The 22813-nt window shown below is 46.5% G+C and overlaps 1 protein-coding gene across 1 annotated transcript in view; it reads left to right on the top strand.

Annotated features, from left to right (window-relative positions):
- Positions 1-9439: 9439 nt before the first annotated feature.
- The window catches only part of RPIA (ribose 5-phosphate isomerase A), a 39461-nt gene continuing 26087 nt past the window's right edge, over positions 9440-22813 (top strand). The window contains exons 1-3 of the mRNA XM_037057245.1: positions 9440-9759; positions 17824-17884; positions 20683-20738. Of these exons, the coding sequence (XP_036913140.1) occupies positions 9475-9759; positions 17824-17884; positions 20683-20738 (402 nt within the window). The 5' untranslated portion in view covers positions 9440-9474. The remainder of the gene's footprint in view (positions 9760-17823; positions 17885-20682; positions 20739-22813) is intronic.

Here is a 22813-nt window from a genome sequence, read left to right as displayed (position 1 = left end):
AATCAGTAACTTCTTTTGCTTTTATCCTCCCTGTAATAATAAAAACAATGCTCATTTTCTGCCATTTCAATTAATAGAACTTTATGTCAAGTTATTCTAAATGTCCAACACTTGTCCTGCATTTCTAGTGGGGATAACAGAGGTTGCTCATCTCAGCTTCTGTTCCTCTTCTGCTTGAACCCTGCCCATGTGTGTGGAGGACCAGGCCCAGTAGCGTCTACTAGAACACCCTCCTCTCTAACCTCTGGCTAGGCCTTCAGTCAGAGAAATCTGCAAGAAAACAGTTGCTATAAAAGACATAAGCAATGCTGTGCTGAGCACCTCTTAGTGCATACTATGTGCTTCATACACAGCAAACACAAGGGATGCAGAGGGAAAAAATTTGGGCTGAAGTTATTTTGGTTTGTGGTTATCATAATTTCTTGATAAAATGATTTTTTACACTGAGACGACTCATAAGCTAATAGAGAGAAAAGTTATTCTATACTATGCCTGAGGCCAAGTGAGGATGAAAGCAGGAGTTGGAGGATGAGGGTAAGGAAAAACCAAGGGCGGGTCGTCATATTAATTTATTCTGCAAATGTGGAGATCTATCAGTGAATAAGAAAGGCAATTTTTCTGTTTATATCTGAGAAGGGGGAACACAGGCAATAAAAAAGAAACAGATTACTTACCAAGATGATGTTAGAGCACAATAAGGTGATAGATACTGTTAGGGTGGGTGGGGATAGGAGGAAGCTCCAGCTGGACTTTGCCAAGAAGGACATCCTCACAGTAACCTGAGTCCGAGGAAGAGACCACCAATGCTGTATTGCTGCTTTGTTCAGAGGGCACCAATCCCCAGCTTCCACGAGGAGCCAACGAAAATAAAACCCCATGACATTCCCTGCTTGGGTGTGACTTCTCCAGCCTCATCCTGCAGACCAGGAAACCTCACCTGGGTGCACAAACCCCAATAAAGCTCTTTATTGCCTACTTTATGGCTGGTTGGCATTTCTTTCTCGGCAGAGCCTAAGAAAACCTCTCATTTGGTGCCAAAACCCGAGAGGGGTTGTTGTCTGCTGAAGATTGCTCCTCTCCCTACTCCCCGAGAAAGCCTCATAGCCACCCCACCAGTCTGGACAAAGAACCAGGGTAAGTGCCCCTGCCCTTAAGTTTCTGGTCCCCGAACACTGATTCCGGCCTTCGTCTGCTGGAGAGACTGCTGTCCCACCAAATCACAGCACTGCGTCGGGGTGACCCTTCAGGGAGAGGTGGCTCTCCCTCCGCTGAGAGGCTCTAGGCACCGGAGGAGACGTCCCTGGGCCTAGATCCTCATTTTTACCTGGATCAGCAGATTGGGTTGAGGGATGCTGATTCCCATCTGCTGCTCCTCATGGGACCAGCAATGGAGCGGCAGGAGTCCAAGCCAGATCCTAAATCACCTCTAGGGTGCCTTCTGAAAAATTTCAAAGTAATTGATCTTGGCCTCAAGCGAAAACGGCTGATTTTTCTATCCACTATGGCCTGGCCGTTATATCAGCTCAATAATCATGAGACATGGCCTCCTAAAGGCACTTTCAATTTCGTTATCCTTACTGACCTAAATATTTTGCAGACAGATTGGCAAACGGTCTGAGGTCCCCTATGTTCAGAGCTTTTGGGCCTTGCGCTCCCTGGCAAGCTCTCCTTGCCCAAGGGAAACCTATCCCCCTCCAGCCTCCTAAACCTACTGTCCCAGAACCTCCCTCCTCCTTTTCTGACTCCCCTGAAGACCTTGTTACCCTTCCTCCTCCCCTTATCAGCTCTCTACTAGCAGCCACTGAAGCTCCCAGCCCTCCCTTCTCAACCAGTTTCTACCCCCCCCCCAAGGCCTTGCTGCTGCTCCTCCTCCTCCTCCTCCTCCTCATCAGTCCCTACCATCAGCTACTTCAGTCCTGGCCCCTCCCTTCTCAACCAGATTCTCCCCTCCCCCTGAAGACCCCACTACCCCTCCTCCTTCTCCTTATCAACCAATGGGTTACTCCAGCCCCACCCTCCCCTCTCAGCCGGATTCTCTCCCTCCCTCTCATGATCTTTCTTCCTCTGTCAGCTCACATACTCGCTCCCACCTGAATCTAGAGCCCCTAGATTCCCGCATTTGCCCCCTCCAGGAATTGACAGGAGCAGAAGGTGTAGTTCGGGTCCATGTTCCTTTTTCACTAGCTGACCTCTCTTCAATTGAAAACCGCCTAGGCTCGTTCTCCACTAACCCTACCAATTTTATCAAGGAATCCCAGTACCTAGCCCAGGCTAATGACCTCACATGGTATGACCTGCACATCATTTTAACTTCCACTATGACCCCAGACGAGCGCAACTGTGTCCAGACTGCAGCTAGGGCTCATGCAGACCAAACCCACACCACCAATCCTCTAATGCCAGTACAGGCTGAAGCCATGCCAGAGGCAGAACCAGGCTGAGGCTACCAGGTAGGACAGGCGGGTTGGAGACGCTGCAACCAAATGGTCGAGTGCCTGATAGCAGGTATGCACCAATCTGCCCAGAAAGTAGTCAATTATGATAAGCTCAGAGAGGTCACCCAAGGCCCCGGAATAAATCTGGTGCTGTTTCTCAACAGACTAAACGAGGCCATACCTGCCTTGACCCGACTTCTAACGCTGAGGCCACTGTCTTAGCTACTCATTTTATCTCCCAGTCAACCCCAGATATTAGAAGGAAACTGAAAAAGGCTGAGGATGGCCCCCAAACCCCCATCTGAGATCTGGTAAATATGGCATTTAAGGTTTTCAACAACTGGGAAGCAGAGGCTGAGGCTGCCCACCAGGTTCACCTATAGCAAAAGGCAGCCCTGCAAACCCAGGCTATACTGGTGGCCCTGTGGCTGGCGACAAACACTGGCGTAGGGGTGAAGCCAAAGTCCAGGCCAAAGAACACCCCACCGGGGGGCCTGTTTCAAGTGTGGCAAAAAAGGGCACTGGGCTCGCCAGTATCCTCAACCCCGGCCACCAAGGAAGCCTTCCCCGAGTGCCGACAGCTTGGCCACTGGAGGGATGCCTGTCCCCTTAGAGGCTCGTCCCCAGTGTCTCCATATGGGGGACCAGCTGATCAAGGTGCAGACTCTTCCCTGGTCACTCCGGGACTTCTCGGACTCCTAGGTGATTGAGGCGGCCTGGACTTGAAGACCCCTATCACCCTCACTGCGCCCAGGATAACACTGCAGGTGGCAGGTAAGTCCATTTCTTTCCTAGTGGACATGGGGGCTACCTTCTCTGTTTTACCATCTTTTTCAGGACCTCTTACTCCTTCCCAGATCTCGGTCATGGGGGTTGACGAGACCCCGTCTAGCCCGTGGCAAACCCCCCAGCTTAGCTGTAGTCTGGACGGCTTTCTCTTTTCCCATTCATTCCTCGTCATACCCTCCTGCCCTATTCTGCTCCTAGGATGGGATGTTCTGCAATTATTAGGCACCACTCTTCAGATCATGCAAAACCCGACCCCTACTTCCCCCCTTATCCTCCCGCTGTTAGAAAATCCAACTCCTCCTTCAGCTCTACTCATTTCCCCTTTCCTTGTCAACCCACAAGTATGGGACACTTCTATCCCAACCGTGGCTTCTCATTTCCCGCCCCCCCCGCCCCGGTTGTCATTAGCCTGAAACGACCCAACGTTTTCCCATCTCGACCCCAATTTCCTATCTCCCACACGAACTTAAAAGGATTACAGCCTATCGTCAACCGCCTCCTAGACCAGAAACTTCTTGTTCCTATTAATTCTCCCTGCAACACTCCCATCCTCCCAGTCAAAAAACCATCCGGAGCCTACCACCTGGTCCAAGACCTTTCGACTCATCAACGAAGGGGTCATCCCTATTCACCTGGTAGTTCCTAACCCCTATAATATTCTCTCTCACATTCCTCCTAATACAACCCACGTCTCAGTTCTAGACCTCAAAGACGCCTTGTTCACTATCCCACTACACCTAGAGTCCCAGTTTCTTTTCGCCTTCACATGGACAGACCCTGACACACTGCTCTATCACAACAGCTCATGTGGACAGTCTTGCCACAAGGGTTTAGAGATAGCCCCCATTTATTTGGTCAGGCTTTAGTTCCTGTGACCTAGGTTCCAGCAAAGTCCTCCAGTATGTAGATGACCTCCTTCTCTGCAGCCCCACTTTGCAAAATTCCAGACAACATACTGCAGATCTCCTTAACTTCCTTACCCAAAAAGGATACCAAGTCTCCCCTGACAAGGCTCAGTTGTCAAGCCAACAAGTCACCTACTTAGGTCTCACCTTTCGCCTACCTCACGTAGTCTCACAGTGGACCGCAGTCAGCTCCTCCGCAATCTCCAACCACCTACGACAGGAGATCAAATTCTTTCTTGGGGCTAGTTGGATTTTTCAGACACTGGGTCCCCAACTTTGCCCTACTCGCCAAGCCGCTGTATGAAGCAGCCAAAGACACTCCTATGGGCCGCTTCACATCCCCCAAGCTAGGGCAAAAAGCCTTTACTGTTCTTCGGAACATGCTGTTACAGGCCCCCTCCCTGAGTCTTCCCAATCCCTCCTGTCCTTTCCATCTGTTTACAGACGAGAGACAGAGAATTGCGGTGGGAGTCTTAGCTCAACCGGTAGGCCCGACATATCACCCAGTTTCCTACTTATCAAAACAGCTTGACCGTACCCTACGTGGATGGCAGCCATGCCTCCGGGCATTAGGGAGTGCGGCTGAACTCGAGAAGGAAGCCCTCAAACTAACTCTATGCCAACCTGTTACCATACTTTCCTCTCATCGCCTTACAGACCTGCTATCCCACCAAGCTCTCTCTTTTGAGCCCTTCCCGTCTACAGGAATTCCACCTCCTGTTTGTCGAGGGGAAGCTGCACATCCCTTATCACCCCCAGTCTTCCGGTAAAGTAGAACGGGGTAACGGTATCCTGAAAACCCACCTAACCAAACTTACCAACAGGACTTAGCCCTTTCGAACTACTGTACAGCTGCCCTTTCCTTATTAACCATAACCTGCCAGTACATACTCCTCCTCTGGCCTCCTATCTGCCCTCTCTCTCTCACCTCCGGCATCTTCGTGAACACGCAGACAGAGTTCTTCCTCCTGTGGGGGGGGTGTCCTGAGACAGGCCCAGTCACTCTCCTACAGCCTGGAAACCAGGTATTACTCAAAGAACTCCGACCTGGACGGGGCATCATACTGTTATTTTAAGCACCCCCACAGCAGCGAAACTGGTGGGTCAGCCAGTGTGGGTCCACCTCTCCTACCTTAAGCCAGCCCCTGCCTCAGGAAAGTGGTCAGTGCAGCTCATAGAAGATACCCAAGTCCGCTTTACTAGAGCTCCGGGTTCTCCCAATGAATCCTCCACCTCCACTCTACAAATCCTCCACCTCCTCCTTCTTGCTTACCCACCCCTGCCAAAAACCCCTCCTAACCTACAAACCAAATACATCTGAAGATTCTTCCTATGTGAAATATATCACAAAAACAGACAGATGAATTCTCACTCTGTCACTTTTGTGGACTGCCCTCCCTCCGGTTGCTCTACATCCATCCTTCTTTCTCTCTGCTCCCAAAAGTAGCTTTAGAGGGCTAGACGGCTGGACTGCCTGGTATGGAAGGCACATTCTCTGCTTCCTCTATGACCAGACAAAAAGTAAGTGCAAACTCTGGCCAGACACATATGGAGGCTGCCCCTACTACTACTGCAGATACCATACATGGAATACTCTCCAGTCATGGCGCTTTACCATTTATCATCCATGGGACTCCAGATGGGAACAGGGAGTGAAGGGAAAACTATACCAAAGCCTCTCATATTTGCATCCCCAGAGTTCCATTGAAATACACCGAACTCTTGTTCCAGAACCAGGGAATACAACCCGATTAACTGATACCATATTAACACATGAACAATCTTTGCAAACACAGATACAACAAAGAAAACAGAGTGTCCCTTTTTCTTGGCTAAGCCTCATACGCCAAGGAATTCAGCTCTTCAATATCACTGACATGGAAAACATCACTGTTTCCTACGTGCTTTTCTTGACGGCTCCCCTATTGCGGCAGTTCCCATACCCACTCCCCTCAAGGTCACACCTTTAGTCTCTGACACCTTTTTTCCTAAAGGATGTACCTCTCTTTCAAAACATAATTAATGCACAGTCCCAAAGTACGTTACACTACTGCAGGCGCTTCCTCATGGAACCAGACCGTGCAGATATCGGGAACCACTACCAGCCCCCCAGGTACACTTTTCTGGTACAATGGAACGCTGCTGCGGACCATTAACTCCTCCTCAGCCTTCCCCTACTTCCCAACTGTGCTGACCCCACAGCTTATGTATTATGGAAAAGGAGAGCTCAGAGACAAACTAACCAGGCATAAAGAAAAATGAGCTGTCTTCCTGCTCGTGTTAGTAGGTCTAACCTTCACCACAACCCTGGCAGCAGCTGGGGTAGGTGGTGCTGGGCTAACACAGTCTCCAAGCTACTCGCCAGTTATGGGCTGAGTTGGAGCAGGCCCTTAATGCCTCAGCCATCTCTCTAGCATCCTTGCAGAGACAGATAACCTCGGTAGCCCAGGTTGCCCTCCAGAACCGCAGAGCTCTAGATCTACTAACAGCAGAAAGAGGGGGAACGTGTCTCTTTCTGCAGGAACAGTGCTGCTTCTATGTGAATGAGAGCAGCATAGTAGAAGAGAATGTTAAGACTTTACAAAATCTCAGGAAAAATTACACCAAGACCCCACCACTCTTGAAATAACCCCGTGGTGACGTTCCCTATTTTTTACCACCCTGGCCCCAGTCCTAGGGCCAATCATAATAATCTGCATAGTATTAATGCTTGGTCCCTGTTTCCTGAGATTCCTCCAGAAAAGAATTCGAGAAGCTTCCAGGGTTACTTTTCACCAGATGTTGCTGCAGACACAAACCTACTCGCCTCTCCCTGGCGAACTAGAAACAGCTGAGCTCTAGACCCTCCTCTCTACACCCATCTGACAGCAGGAAGTAGCCAGATGAACATGACACCCCTTATCCTATCAAAGAGGTGGGAATGTTAGGGTGGGCGGGGATAGGAGGAAGCTCCAGCTGGACTTTGCCAAGAAGGACATCCTCACAGTAACCTGAGTCCAAGGAAGAGACCACCAATGCTGTATTGCTGCCTTGTTCAGAGGGCACCAACCCCCAGCTTCCACGGGGAGTCAACGAAAATAAAACCCCACGACATTCCCTGCTTGGGTAGGACTTCCTCGGCCTCATCCTGCAGACCGGGGAACCTCACCTGGGTGCACAAACCCCAATAAAACTCTTTATTGCCACTTTATGGCTGATTGGCATTTCTTTCTCAGCAGAGCCTAAGAAAACCTCTCAGATACGAAGGACATGTGATGGAAACTGGAGGGGTGAGAACTGGGGTTATGGTACTTTATTAAGTGATCTAGCAGGTAACACCTCTGAGCTGGCAGAGACCTGAATGAGGTAAGGAAACTAACCTGTGAAGGTCAATGGATAAAATGTGAGGCTGAGTCTTAGAAAGTAACCCTCTGACTTCTCTGTAAAACTCACTGCTCACTTCCAAAATATTGAGCCAGGCACTCTGCATTTTATAAGGAAAATATGGTCTCTGCCATCAAGTGACTTATAGTCTTTTGAATGCAACAGTGAGGTGAATAGAGTGAGATAAATTATGATAGGCTACAGGTGATTGGAAGCACAAAAGAGCAGCCAGCCCAGCTGAGATGGGGTTCAATGTTGCAGAGAACAAGTAAGAGTGGAATCCTCGAGAATAACTGAGAGTTGGAAGAGTACAGAGTGTGCAAAGACATGGAGGTAAGAGGTGCATGGCACACTGAAATTCCGTATGGCTGAAGGTGGAATGTGAGGTTGAGGCACAAAATCTGTTACCCAATCATGCTCTAAGAATTTGTTGTGGACCATCTGTGTAATAAATACATGGAGGATACTGTAGGGAAAAAGCAAAGTTCCTCTTCTCAAAATATTTTCTAGAGAGGATAGATGATAAACAAGTGCAAGACTAAGTAAACAAATACATGTACGTTCTATAACAGAAATAAAAAAGGGGTAAAGTGACAGGATGGGTGGGTGAAAGCCCAGTTTAGATGAGATTAGGACGACTGAGGAGGTGGCATTTCAGCTGAGTGAAGGGTAAGATTAAGCTGGTAGTGCAGAGATGGGCAGAGCATTTATGGTGTTGGGGAGATCCAGGACACATGCCCTGAGGCTGGAGGGATAAAGCAGGGATTTGGAGCTACTAACAGTTGCTCCAATCTCTGGGGTAGCTAGTACTGAAGAGACTGAATGGGACAAAGACTGACCCCAAGGGAATACAGAAAATGTCATAAATTTGACTCAGGAGGCCTTCAAAGGTGCAGGGACGAACACTGGTGGGGGTCCCGCGTCTTTCGTTCTGCATCTTAGCCAGAACTTTGTGCTAATGTCCAAATTCTGTCAAAATTTAGGATCCAAATATCACTGCAAGTAACTTTTCTTCCTTAAACTAAGATGGCTAAGTTCTAGGAGCTGACAGCTTCAGTGGGCACAGCAAGGAGAACTGTAACAAGGGTGGTATCAGCAGCCCATACTGGTGCTTTGCACACAGAAAAGGGAGAAGACCGAGAGTTTGAAGATGACTTCGTGGACAAAGAATTCCACCAACATGGGCGAGAAGCACAAAGTCTACGTGCTTTGTAAGGACCTCCAAGTTGTAGGTATGGCTGGGGTCAACATGAGCTTCCTTGCCTGTAAAATGGGGACAAACAAAAATTCTCTGCTCCTTCTATTCCCTACAGCAAGACACCTTACAGATAGAGAGAGAGAAAAAAAGAGAAAGGTTTTAAGTTCAGGTAAAGTCCTTGTTAGTCAACAACTGCAGGTTCTCTGTAGGGCACACTGATAGGCGTGGGACCATGCTCACCTGGAGGAAGCACACAATATAATACCGCAAAGTGCAGGACCGCGTCTAGGGCCCAGGATTCTAAACTTGTTAGTCTTGGGCCTTTGGAGGTCCAAGGCAGACTTCAGTCCATGTCCCCCTGTCCTTTTGCGTTTCTTTTGTGAGTCTAGAGACGTCATTCCCCAAAACGATTGCCCCGCCCTGAGGTCTCGTCCACCGCCTAATTTACTGCTGGAAAAAAAAAACAACAAACAAACAACCCAACAGTGTCAGGTCTAACAACCCCTCCCCTGAAGTCTGAAGACAGAACACGCCCCGGCATTCACGCAATCTCGCCCAACCTCCACACCGGCCAAGTCGCCGACGCCTGTCGCTGAATTGCGTATCCGGTCGCAGAGCATTGTGGAGCTGGTAGTCCAGGCTAGGGCTCACGGCTTTGGGTACGGGAGCCATAGAACTACATGTCCCAGTAAGTTCAGCGCCGGCACCGGCCGCCGGCGAGACCATCAGACTTCCGGAAGAACACGGGGCGGGACCGTGGCTAGGGCTTGAGCTGGGCGTAGGGATGCAGCGCCCTGGGCCCTTCAGCACCCTCTACGGGCGGGTCCTGGCCCCTCTGCCCGGGCGGGCCGGGGGCGCGGCCTCTGGAGGAGGCGGAAACAGTTGGGAAGTCCCTGGCTCCCACGTGCAGCCGCCTGGGTGCACGCAGTCAGGGCTTCGCGGCGGCGCGAGTCGTACAAACACTAACGGCGGGGAAGCCAGCAGCGTCTTGTCGGGCCCCTCAACGATGTCCAAAGCCGAGGAGGCCAAGAAGCTTGCGGGCCGCGCAGCGGTGGAGAATCACGTGAAGGTGAGTAGCTCCGGACTGAGGCGATGGACTCGTGTTGGGTTTTTCCAGGGTGCCCTAGATCCTCGAGGCGAGTTGGCTGCGTGAGAGGAGAGAGGGTGTTCATTTTCCCCGGGTTAGTTCCGGGCTCCTAAAAGGCCGTCGTGATGTGGGATCTACTGGGGAGAGCACCCTAAGTTGAGCTTTCTAAAGGCTCCTTGTATGGCGGGACAAAAATTTTGCAAAGTGGAGCCAGGTGGTGTCCACTTGATGTTGAGTGGGGCTGGAAGGGACTTGCCGTCTGGGTTTTTAATCAACAAATGGAAACTGATGCGTTCTGGGCTGCAGAGAGGTATTCTTCCTGGGAAGCCAGTGGAGAGCTGACTTGAAAATTGCCTTGAAATTTCACTCCAAGTAGGTTTTAGGTTGTCGCGCGCCCGCTCCTGCGTGTGTACTCGCCGAAAGGAAGGGGAGACATCATAGGGGAAGACCTGAGCTTTTTAAAATGTCACTTCGAGAGGGCCTGGTGAACACACTTGAAGTATGGAGGTTGATGTTCGGAGATATTCAACTGTTAGTGATGAGGTCGAGGTCGTGGCTCCACTTTTTTGTTAAGCAGTGGGTGTGATGTTATTAAGTGGAGTCTTTTGACCTGAGTGGATTTGTTGTTGCCAATCAAGTTATCTTAATTATAGTATTTTGAGAACCTAGTGGAGTACCTCTCCCCTTAGGCGGAGTTTCTTCTGTTTTAGTGGCTTTTTGTTTTTCTTTTCTGTTTAGAAAATGGTATAATTCTCTAATGGTAGTTCTTTATATTTGATAATTCATTAGTTTACAAAGTTATTTTGCATATATACATGATATTTGATTCCCCAAAACACCCTAGTTAAGTGGGAGGGGCCAGTGTGAGGTAAACTGGCTCTGCATGTTCTGTAGAAGGAATAGGTAAGGGTCCTCCAGAACCCAAAAGGAGTGACTCCTGTTTTCCCATCCTTCCACCAGTTTCACAGCTGCACTGTCCTGGTGTTCTGAGTTTGGTTAGCAATAGGATTTTCTTTGGGAGTTCACAGAATTAATGTAAAATGTGTAATCTGGCTCTACTTTGGGGATTCAGTGCCTCGGCTGCAAAATTGTGACAATAAACTGAGATTTCAAAATACCTGAATAAAGTGAATAGCTAATCTACAGGTAAATGAAATCTGTACAACTGGAAAAGCCCCATATCTTAGTTGTCCTATTAACCAATTTACATTAATATTTGATGACTCATGGTTCCCTGACCTTTGTTTTATAATTATGTATTTGCTTAAGTAAAAATCTGTAAGCCCCCACCTCAGGCTAGAGCCTGGATTCCAGACACATTATTCCATGAAGTTACCAGGTGACTCTGGGGAGATTGCCATTGGCCTTTTGGGGATACCTCACCCAATCTCAGAGGCACTCACTTTTCCTGCCAACAAACTTATATGCCAGCACCACTTGAGTTTTGTATTTTCTGCCCTTTAACATTGATTTATTCATTTCATTTGTTTGCCAGGTATTTTTTGAGTTCATATTTCTGGTGTGATCACCAGAAATATGGCTAGAGGGGGGAGGAGGTGAGTCTGGTCCTGTATGCTTTTCAAGTGGGATAACTAATTCAAACCCACACAATTATTGAGCATATTCACATACTTAATTGCTGTCTGCAGTGGCAGGGGGGTAGGGGCTGGGTATCCTTTGCTCTGTGTAAGGCCATGTTTTTGTCTAGCACTTTGAGACTGGATTTGTTTACTTGCTTGTGTAGGATAATCAGGATCAGATATATGCTAAGACCTGTTGGTTCCATCTTTGGGATGTTTGACCTGCCAGCCTGCTCAGTTTTGGCTCTCCTCAGGTCCAGATGATAACAGTTGTCCTTACCTTGTTCCCTCTATGGATCTCCAGGTGGTACATTATCATCTTCTGAAGCTCTCATCTGCTTTTTTCACAGTGGCCCTCATGTGGCTTCATCTTGACCTCCATGTGACACATCTGGAACATCTGCTGTAAGATAGGTACTCAGCCAGATGGGGAGGACCTACAGACAAGAGACTCTGGGCCTTGTCCTCAATCCAACTAACTTGTTTCCTTCTGTACTCCTGTCTTCCTGTGTACCCAAACATTGCAAAAGTCAGACTACTGGCAGATAGTGTGTGTTTTCACATTATCACCATCAACCTAGAGTGCTCTTTCTTGTCCTTTGCCTTTATGATAAAATCATATGTCCTTTAAGATTTGGTTCAAAGACCACTTCTTCCTTTCAGTTTTTTCTTAGCCTCATAAGAGGAGGGCAGATTCTCTTTGATTTTTGTAGTGCTTTATACCTTAGGTGCCATATGCAGGTGTCTTTTGTTTCAGTCATTTTTGTGTTTATGTCTCCCAGCCCCATAAAGGGTAAGCTCCTGGATAGTAGTTAACCTTATCTTCATTTAGTGTTGGTCCCACTGGTGCCTGCCTAGTAAATGTTCAATGAATTGTGTGAAATGCAAAAATAGACATGAGGGTTGTGGGATTATTGGCGGGTTGAATTTCTGGGTGTAGGTCCAGTTCTCTAGCCCATGGGTGTTCCAGTGTGGTAACCACCTCCACATCTAGGACACAGAAGTTGGAGAATTTTGAACTGAATCCTTTGGGTAACTACCCTGAACTCATATCTGTGTGTTTCTGGGAGTGTAGTCACCCAGGACGGGCTACTGTTTAGGTCCCTGGCCTTCTGAAGGTCCATAGCCTCCTTTGTGTTCTTTGGAGCCATATATAGTAATCTTGGTTGTAGGTCCTTACTTTATATCACATTGAGTATTTTATGCCAGTCCTGTGGCCTAAAAAGTGACTGTTGAGAAATCAGCTTACAGTTTTATAGGAGTTCCCTTGTAGGTAACCAACTGCTTTTCTCTTGTTGCTTTTAAGATTCTCTTTTTACTTTTGACTTTGGCATTTTAATTATGATATGCTTTGGTGTGGGCCTCTTTGGGTTCATTTTGTTTGGGAGACTATGTGCTTCCTGGACTTGTGTCTTTTTCCTTCACTAGGTTAGGGATGTTTTTTCTCATTATTTTTTCAAATAGATTTTCAATTCCTTGCTTTCTCTTCTGGTACCCCCATGATGTGAATGTTGGCACACATGAAGTTGCCTTAAAGTCTCCTTACATTATCCTAATATTTTTGGATTATTTTTTTGTGGTTCTGCTTTTTTTTTCTTTTTTCTTTTTGGCTGTTCTGATTGGGTGTTTTTTGTTTCCTTATATTCCAAATTGCTGATTTGACTCTGCTTCATCTACTCTACCATTGATCAGTGTAACTTACTGTTCATTTCAGTTAGTGTATCCTTTATTTCTGACTTGTTCTTTTTTATGCTGTGGAAGTTATCATTAAGTTTCTTGAGCGTCCTTATAACCATGATTTTGAACTGTGGTAGTTTACTTGCTTCCATTTCATTTAGTTCTTTTTATGGAGATTTCTTCTGTTCTTTCATTTGGGACCTGTTTCTTTGTCTTCTTATTTGGCTTCTTCACTGTGTTTGTTTGTATTTATTGGGTAGAGCTGCTGTCTATCCCAGACTTGGTAGAGCAGCTTTATGTAGTAGGTGTCCTGTAGGGCTCAGTGGCTCAGCCTCCCAAATTGCCTGAGCTGGGTGCTGCAGGTGCTCTTCTCTGTGGGCTATGTGTAGGGTTCTGTCATAGCTGAAACTTGATTGCTATTGGTGTCATTAGGAGGGATTTACCCCCGGCCAGTTGGCTGTGAGGGCTGACTATGTCTACAGCAGAGGAGCTGCTGTGCAGGAGCTGACCCTATGGAGCAGGACTTAATTCACTGGGGCTTTGGTGGTGTTCACTGAGCCTTCCCCTTGAGTCTCTTGCTTGTGAGGATAGTAGAACTGTAATCCAGTGTAGTCTGAAGCTGTCCACTGTGTGCACTGGCTGTGGGGCCTCCCTAGAAGTACAAGGTCAGCCACTGCTTGTTCCCTGCCTGGGCCCACTTGTCAGGAGCTACAGAGTGATCTACAGGTAGCTGCTACTTGTGCTAGGCTTGGCAGTGCCTGGAAGAGGCCAACTGATGAAGAGAGGCTGGCTGGCTGCCATTAATTCTGGGCCTAAAGCCACTTAGCAAGAGGTTTCCTGCCGAAGCCAGATGCTTCTTGTTTAAGAGATTTAGGAAAGTAAAGTATCAGCCAAGATAGGCCATTTGTATGGGGAAGAAACTAGAAAGAGCTTGGGTGGGCCCACAAGTTGGGTGGGGCTATGTCTCAGGGAATCACCAGGGTGGAGCAAATATTGTTAGGAAGGCTCAGCAAAAGAACAATGGCCTCTGCCAACACTTTTGTCTGGAGAGAGCTGGCCCTCCACCCCTCACCCTGATGCCAGGCACTATTTCTTCCTCTTATGACCCTGGCACCTTTCTAGCTGCTGCCTGATGGCGGGGACTCAGAGTGAGTCAGAGTAAGTCTGTGCTTGGGCCATTTAAGAGGAGTGCATGGGACTTCAAAAACTCTCCATCTCACTTAGCCACAATCCCTGCTGGTTTTTACAGACAGAAATTATGGGAGCTTCTCTTCCCAGCACTGGAACCCTGGGCTGGGGGTCTGGTGTGGGGCTGGAATTTCTTGCTCCTAATGGCGTTCTCTACAGTTGAGATATTCCTCCTGTTTTTTTTGTTTGTTTGTTTGTTTGTTTTTTTTTAAGATTTTTAAATTTTATTTTTAGAGAGGGGGGAAGGGAGGGAGAAAGAGAGAGAAACGTTGGCTTGTAACCCAGGCATGCTCCCTGACTGGGAATTGAACCCACAACCTTTTGGTTTACAGGCTGGTGCTTAATCCACTGAGCCACACCAGTCAGGGCAGATATCACTACTGGTTTTTTAACTGCCACATGTGGGTGTGGGACCAGCCTGTTCCCTGTCTCCTCCCTTCTTACCAGTCTGATGTGGCATCTTCTGTATATACTCAGTTGTAGGACTTCTTTTCATTTAGATTTCAGGTGTTTTGAATGATATGGTTTTTCTGTGATTGAGTTGTAGTTTTGATGTAGTTGTGAGAGTTTCTGAGTACCATGTTTACCTATGCCACCATCTTGACTGGAAGAAAGAACCATAAATTAAAATGCAGTCAAAAATGTTAAACTTACAAGACTTTTCGCTAGGGTCGTAATCAAATGGGTCTTACAAAATACAATTAATTTGCATTTATATGGACAAGAGCTATTCATTGTTAACAGTTTTCTGCAACTTAAAATCTATTTCTAGAGTTGTAAAATAGCCTAGTAAAGGTGTTACTTGTGTTGGAGTGATTGGATTCCCCAAGATACAAATCAAGAGGAAACCCCATACAGGGGTACCCAACCTTGTGGCCTGTGGGCTACATGTGGCCCGGGGTGGCTATGAATGTGGCCTAACACAAAATCATAAATTTACTTAAAACGGTTTTTTTTTTTGCTCATTAGTTTTTGTTAGTGTTTGTGTGTTCAATGTGTGGCTCAAGACAGCTCTTCTTCCAGTGTGGCCCACAGACTCCAAAAGGTTGGACACCCCTGCTAGAAAATTCCAGGCAGATTTTATTAAGCTTTTGCTCAAGAACAAAGAAGCAACACAGAGGAAAGAACCATCCTCTGACATGGTCCCAGGGGCTGATTCTGCTTGGCTGCTTTTATAAAATGGGGACAAATTGAGCTTGCCTGAAAAGGCATACTTTTTGAGAAACGTAGGCTTGCAGAATTTCCCATCCCAGGCCTGGGTGACTTTTTTTTTCCAGCTTTGTTGTCTGGTAAGCACATTGGCTCCTGAACTGTAGGGACATGATGGCTGACCATTCATTAGCCACCCTAGGAGGGTCGAATAGCAGTCAAACATTGATCCACTATACATATGGGTTAGTTGAAGCAGGCATTTAGAAGGGAGATAAAATCAGCTACTTCTGTATTTTTTGAGCAGGAAGTGGAAGGGTGGTGACATTTTGTGGTCCAGCATTCCTTTTGGTTATCTGGCACCCTTGGGCAGAGGTCCCTATGCCTATTCAAAGGCAAAGACACACACCCCAGTAGGGTGAGATCATACAGTACCTACAGGCTCCAGCATGCTATTGAGTGGACATCCAGTAATCTCTTTTGCTCATTTCCAAGTCTTAGGTTTTTCCTTAGAGTGTTGAATTCATCTCTAAAGTGGGGTTAATCAGTGAGATTGTAAGGGGTTGTGAGATATGATTTATATTTATGATTTATAAATCTTCTTGGAAGATGCTTAATGAATGGTAGTTGCTGGTTTGGTTTTTAGCTGTTTTGCCTTAGACTGGCAGGGGACTGCTTCCAGGAAGTTGCTTGAGAACTGAGCTCCACATTAGTTCCTTACTGTTCGTACATACCCTGACCTTGTGTTGTTTGTGGTCTAACTGACCTCAGTTGGGGCCGTGCTCTTCTCCTAGTCTACTAGGTCCTTCCCCTTTTGTTAAGTAGATAGGTTCAGTAATGATGCCTGTTTTTTGTCTGTTGCACTCAGGAAGTGTACATGTTTGCATGTTCTTCCTAATGCAGATAAAGAGGTTTTTTTTCCATGTTTCTAAGCCTTTATCCTCTCTCCATATTCTTTCAAACCGGCTTATGCAAAATATGGAGCCCTTGGCATCAGCTGGAAAGATGCTGATATAATTTGCTATTTCAAGGTTACTTCAAACTCTTCCCTCTTCTGTTTAACACTGGGGTATAGATGGTGGGCTGGATATGTCCCTCAGGTACCCCTTGATGCCAGCAACATGAAGGTGTCTGGAGTCTATCTCCTGCCTAGATGTTAAACTTTTGTGAAAGGTACTGAAGCCAGAACCTTGACTTACTAATGCCTGGTGCCTTTGCTTGCTGATTGCCTCATCCAGGGGTTGGTAAGGAATCTTTCAGTGCTCACCTGCAGGCCATTTTTGGGAGGCCAACTAAAGCTGCTTTATGTTGTACTTGAGCCAAGCCTTTTGTCTGATAGGTTGTAGGGAGTGTTAAATGTTAGACAGCAGGCCCAACGTGGAGAGTCACTTATGCTAAGCCCAACTCATCAAACCAAGACTTAATTACAATGTTGGCTCTCCCAGAAATGGAATCTTAATTGAGTCAATCAGAAATTGCCTGATCAGTGGTAGTTGGGTATCTGCCTGGTAGACCCTGCCACCCTTAAAGGAAAGGACCTAAAAGTCTTTCATTTTGGGTAGTTCCTTGAAGCTCCTTTCTGTCTGCTAGACTGATGCTGCCCAATTCAAATCAGTTTTTGCTCAAATAAACTCAACATTTTTTGAAAAATTTATTTATTTTTAGAGGGGGGGAAGGAGGGAGGAAGAGAAGGAACAAAACATCAATGTGTGGTTGCCTCTTGTGCACCCCCTACTAGGGACCTGGCCCGCAACCCAGGCATGTGCCCAGACTGGGAATCAAATGGGCTGAGAGGTTTTCTTAGGCTCTGCTGAGAAAGAAATGCCAATCAGCCATAAAGTAGGCAATAAAGAGCTTTATTGGGGTTTGTGCACCCGGGTGAGGTTCCCCGGTCTGCAGGATGAGGCCGGGGAAGTCCCACCCAAGCAGGGAATGTCATGGGGTTTTATTTTCGTTGGCTCCCCGTGGAAGCTGGGGGTTGGTGCCCTCTGAACAAGGCAGCAATACAGCATTGGTGGTCTCTTCCTTGGACTCAGGTTACTGTGAGGATGTCCTTCTTGGCAAAGTCCAGCTGGAGCTTCCTCCTATCCCTACCCACCCTAACAGTATTCTTTGGTTCCCAGGCTGGCACTCAATCCACACAGCCACACCAGCCATGACAACTCTTTTAACATTTTAATATTCCTTAGTTTATCTTTTAACAGGAGGAAGTGGTGATGTTAGTGTCAGATAAAAGGGGGAGGGCTCTGCTAATAAATTGCCACTGGGCACTAAATAAAGTACAGCTTTGAGGTTCAGTAGTTGTGTTTCTGTAAAAGGGGCATAGTACCTGCCTTGCAGCAGGTTGGTGCATTAATGTTTACAATAATTTTATAGCCCTAGGAAGTGAGCTGAAGAGGGAATAAATGATGATATTAATGTTTTGGGTTTTTTTCCTCCTCTTTCTGAGCAGAATAATCAAGTGCTGGGAATTGGAAGTGGTTCTACCATTGTCCATGCTGTGCAGCGAATAGGTATGGTCTTGGGCTGTTTCCTGGATATTTTGTGTTGTATGATGGGTGTAGGGAGGTGGAAGGGTGGGGGTGTTAGTGGGAGTGGGGCATAAGTTTGGCACTGGCTGGGTGTGGCTCCAGCACTGTGGAGCTGGGAGGAAGGGTTGCTTGCCCGAGGCTAAGTGTTCCTACTCTTCCTTTAGAGAGGGACAGATTCTTGAACCTCTTCAGTCACCTTTGGGAGTTGTCCTTTATTTATTCAGCTGGAAGTGAGGGGCAGACTTAAGGTGACATCTCAACAGAATTTTAGTCCTCTTGTGGGTGCGTGCACGTGTTCAGTCTCAGCGACCCTGAGGGAAGCTCTGAAGTCTGTGGGTTTCTCAGGCAATCTCTGGTTAACAAATCTAGATCATTGCAGGCTTGACCCTAGAGAGAATACAGGGTGCTTGCAGTTGGTGGCTCATTTTCCCAGGTGCTGACTTTAGTCTGATTAAGGTATTTTTGTGCTTAGGGAAGGCTCAGGAGTTGTCAGGCTCTGTGGCTGCTCAACAAGGTTTACTGCCTTGCTCTTATTTGTAAGAACAAAGCCCAGAAGAGAGGCTTGCCCGAATGCTGACCTCTTCTAGGTCCCGGGAGTCAGTGCTCAGGAGACAACGTCCAGTAGTGCTTTGTCTTTCAGGAGTGGTTGTGTAATAGGGCACAGCCAAGAGGGCCCTCCCCCCCTGCCCAAAAAAGGGATTTGGAATGGGGTCCAGAACTCAAGGTGTCCAGGAAATATTAGAAAGACATATAAGATGTCTTCACCCCTTACCCCCCCCCCCCACAGGTGTAAGTTGGGGGAAGGGAAAAATGTAGCAGGGCCATTTGAGAGCTGTTTTGCATAGCAACAGTTTCACAGGTAACCTCTAGAATGGTCATTTAACATATCTATAACCTCTAACTGGTTTCATAGATATGTTAAATAGCTGTGGCCATGCTCTGAGCTAGGGTGTTGCAAGTGACTTCCACCCAAGATGTAACTGCAGGCGGGTGCCCTGAGTTACAGAGCCTGCCTGAGAGCTTGGAGATGATTGGCTCCACGCCATGGGGCGGTACCTGCCCAGACTCATGGTGGCAGCCCAGTGAACTTGGAATAATACAGGAATGCTGGCAGGTAGGATTGTAGGAGGAGTCGGAAATGGGGCTGCAAAGGAGGACTGGTGCGGGGATTTAAAATCCAGGCACGGCAGCCATTGGAGGAGTGCCACGTGGCTTTGCCAGAGTCGGGACACCTGCAGCCATATGAGAAGGAGAGGGAACCATCGTAGCTGTGGCAGTGCAGAGAGAGAACCACGTGGTTTTGGCAAAATGAGGAACCCCCTCTTGGCCAGGTAAAGAAGAGAACCACGTGGCTTTGCCAGAGTGGGGACCCCTGCAGCCAGTGGAAGAAGAAAGCCATACGTTTTTGGGCATAGTGCAGACCCCTGCAGCTTTGGTAGAAGAGGCCCATGCAGCTTTGGGGTGCTCCCTTTGGCCGAGTGGCCTGGGAAGCAAGAGAGATTTTGCCTGGAAAAGTGGGTACAAAGAACTCTTGCCAGTGGACTGTGAGAAGGTGCCACATGACTTTGGATTAATTGGAGATCCTGCCTGGACGGCAACACAGCTGATGGTGCCAGTGGCCTGGAAGCACGGATGGGTGCTCTTTTCCTGAGTTACAGTACCCAGAATTAGGGCAGGGGGAGAAGGGAGCACTGTGGGCGTCTGTGGTTATCCTAAAGGACTTGGATATTTTTATGGAGACATTGGGTCACTACTTTAAGTCTGTATAGCTTTAAGTAAACCTTTAATTTTCACAAATCTCTGGCATTGAGAAACTAATTTCCTTTAGGGGAGGACAGATGAGCCCAGTAGGTGGTCTGGATGGTATTAGTATACTGTCCTTTGGGGTGGGGGTCTGTTGTTCTGTAACAGTTTTTGGCGTCCCAGGGTGGGCCAAATGTTGCCCCCTTGGACCTCTGTTCTGTAAGAGTTTCAGTGCCGGTGTTTTGGCTCCTGGAAGCATTCTCATTGACCTGACATGGTCTTCATATGCTACCTTAGCACCGAGCGTGTGGAGGATTTTAAGCACAGGAATTAACTGTGGATTTTATAATACTGATATCTAAACCTCACAAGATGCAACCCAGTGATTAAAAGGACTTAAATTTTAACAAGACAGTGTTTTGTTTAGACTTTTTAAAAGTCAAGTTTTCCTGAGAGGTGCAATCCCGCAGATGAATAAATAAACCCGTCCTAACAACCCTCTGGGGTCTACAAATGATTATATATTTTGCTAGACATAAAAGTTGAGTTCTAGGTTTACCCTGTAAGAGGCAGTATAGGGAAGTATTTAAGACTGGGAAGCTAGACCGCCTGGGATCATGTTCCAGTTCTGCCACTTGTTAGCTGTGTAACTAACTACCCGTCACTGTACTTTACCTCTCTGTGCCTCAGTTTGCTCACCTGTAAAATGGAGATAATAGTTGTAACTTAATGTTTAAGATTGAAAGAGTTCATTTGTACACAATTCTTTGAATGCTGCCAGGCACATAATAATAATAGCAACCACTGGCATTATTTTTTCTGTAGTTAGTAGTCACTTCCTTAGGCTTTGTAATGTCCCATTCTTGTGATGGGAGATGTTAAGTTCACCAACTTTTTCACCAAGAGTGGGGACACAGAATGAAAGGCAGCCATCAGGGGTAGTGTGTTTGTTTTCTGTTGGAGTTGAGCAAATGTGTACATGACAGGAAGAATAAAGTGAGAGTGAAAATCCACCAACACAGCTTTTGTCTCCACAGCTGAAAGAGTGAAACAAGAGAACCTGAACCTCATCTGTATTCCCACTTCCTTCCAGGTATGTCCTGCTTTCCATTCTGTATCTTTGCAGTAGCTGAGGAATATTCTCCATCCCTGAGGACATTGTGGTGTGGCTTTGGGTTGTATACCAGGGTTTTTCCAGGTGAGAGGGCTAAGCAGCAGAAGAGTTTATTTACTGAGGATTGCTCCTCAGAAGTGTGGCTTTGGGTGCATTCACTGTGAATACTTCAGTGTATCTTGTGTTAGGCATGATGGAATCTATAGAGATGACCAAATGGTCTCTATCCTTAACATTGTTTTTATTTCTAGATGAAAAAAAACTGGGGCAAAGGGCATAGGGCATTAAGTGATGTGTTATGCAAGTACAGTGCATAACAGTACAGTTACGCAAGTATGGTATTTGCAGTTCATGTCTAATGCTTTTTCACTGTAAAATAGTAAGGACTTGTGGAGGAAAGTAGTGCAGCCAAGTAAATTTAGGGAAAAACCAGGGGACAGTAAACTTCAGGAAGGAAAAAAAGAAAGGTACGCAGGTAGAGCCTTCCCTACCCATCATCTGGCTATTGTGGAGAGGGGTATATGTTGGAATTGTGGGTGGTTGGTGCTGCCATGACTTTGTGGATTTAGTTTTGGGTAGATAGGTCTTAGGAAAGAAACTCTTCCAGCCTTGGAGGCTCAGCACCTATAGCCTGTAGGTACCTCTGGTGAAGGGAGAGAGTGAAGAATATGCCTGAGAGATGTCTTTTAAGCCAGGTGGGGACCCTAGCCTATCAGAGTAGGGAGCTGAGGAGGCATTCTGGGCGGACAAGGTAGGAAGTTAGGATGGTGCATACTGCCAGAGCTTACTTGGAGTGAAATCTTATTCACTCCAAGGAAGTGAAAGGGACTCTCGACAAGGTGATTGGGCACCAGGGAGACTAAGACAGTACCATAATTGCTGCTTCAAGCTATAAAGTGAGTGGTTTCACAGCTTGTTTTTGCCTTTGAAATCCTACTGTTCTGAGGAGATGCTTTTAAAATCAGTAATTGTATGGATTTTCTTGGCCTTTTGAAAAGGTAGGTACATAATTTTCTAAGTGACTTGACCATGTAGTATTTTTCTTATTCAATAAATTATATATGTGTGTGTGTGTGTGTGTGTATTATATGTGTGTATTTTAATTTTTTATATAGGGGATCTTGATAAGCTCATACATATGCCTGGTGGTTTTGAAGAGGTTCGTTTGGGCAAGGTGCAATGTGTAGGCTGAAGAGAGGTCAGGGATGGTCTAGTTACTGTCTTGACTGGCTGAATGTGATGTCCAGTGTAGGTGCAGAGGAGACATAAGAAAGTCCAGCAGAAAGTAAAAGCTGGGGCTAGCTTGTAAAGTACCTGATCTTTGACTCTATTCCCCAGTCCTCACATAAATCCATTACCAAAGGCTGAAAACCTTACTGATTTAAGCTGCTTAAGCATTAACTTCTGGTTAACTAAACTGTGGTGACACAGGGTGATGCTTAGGAATCTAGACTTAAGAATAAAAACAATTGAAGAAAAACCCAAACTGAGCAAAAATATCAGTGGTCATACATTGCAAGGGAGATAAAACTATAAGTTAATGCAGGCAAGTGAGTAAATAAACAGCAATAACAACTCCTTGTGGGTCACCAGTATCCAGAATTATATAGCATATAATCAAAAGTGTTTATTTTTATTTCATTTTATTTTTATTTTTTTTCAATTATAGTTGCTATTCAGTATTATTTTGTATTGATTTTAGGTATAAAGCATAGTGATTAGACAATCAGGTACTTTACAAAGCAGTTCCCTGATATTTCAAATACATAGTTATTTTAATATTATTGACCTTATTTCTTAATGCTGTACTTTACATCTCCATAACTGTTTTGTATTTACTAAATTGTACTTTTTAATCCCTTTACCTTATTCACCCGGGTCCTAACTCCCCTCCCCTGTGGCAAACATCGGTCTGTTCTCTGTATCTACAAGTCTGTTTCTGTTTTGTTTATTTTGCTCTTTAGATTCCACATGTAAGTGAAATCATATGGTATTTGTTCTCTGACTTCACTTAGTATAATACCGTCTGGGGTCCATCCATTCTGTCACAAATG

The sequence above is a fragment of the Sturnira hondurensis genome, unplaced genomic scaffold (assembly GCF_014824575.4).
Source record: "Sturnira hondurensis isolate 20B ecotype Veracruz unplaced genomic scaffold, ASM1482457v3 Scaffold0009556, whole genome shotgun sequence".
In the NCBI taxonomy this organism is placed as follows: domain Eukaryota; kingdom Metazoa; phylum Chordata; class Mammalia; order Chiroptera; family Phyllostomidae; genus Sturnira; species Sturnira hondurensis.
The sequence above is the reverse complement of the archived record's forward strand: the minus strand, read 5'-3'. Positions and strand labels throughout refer to the sequence as shown.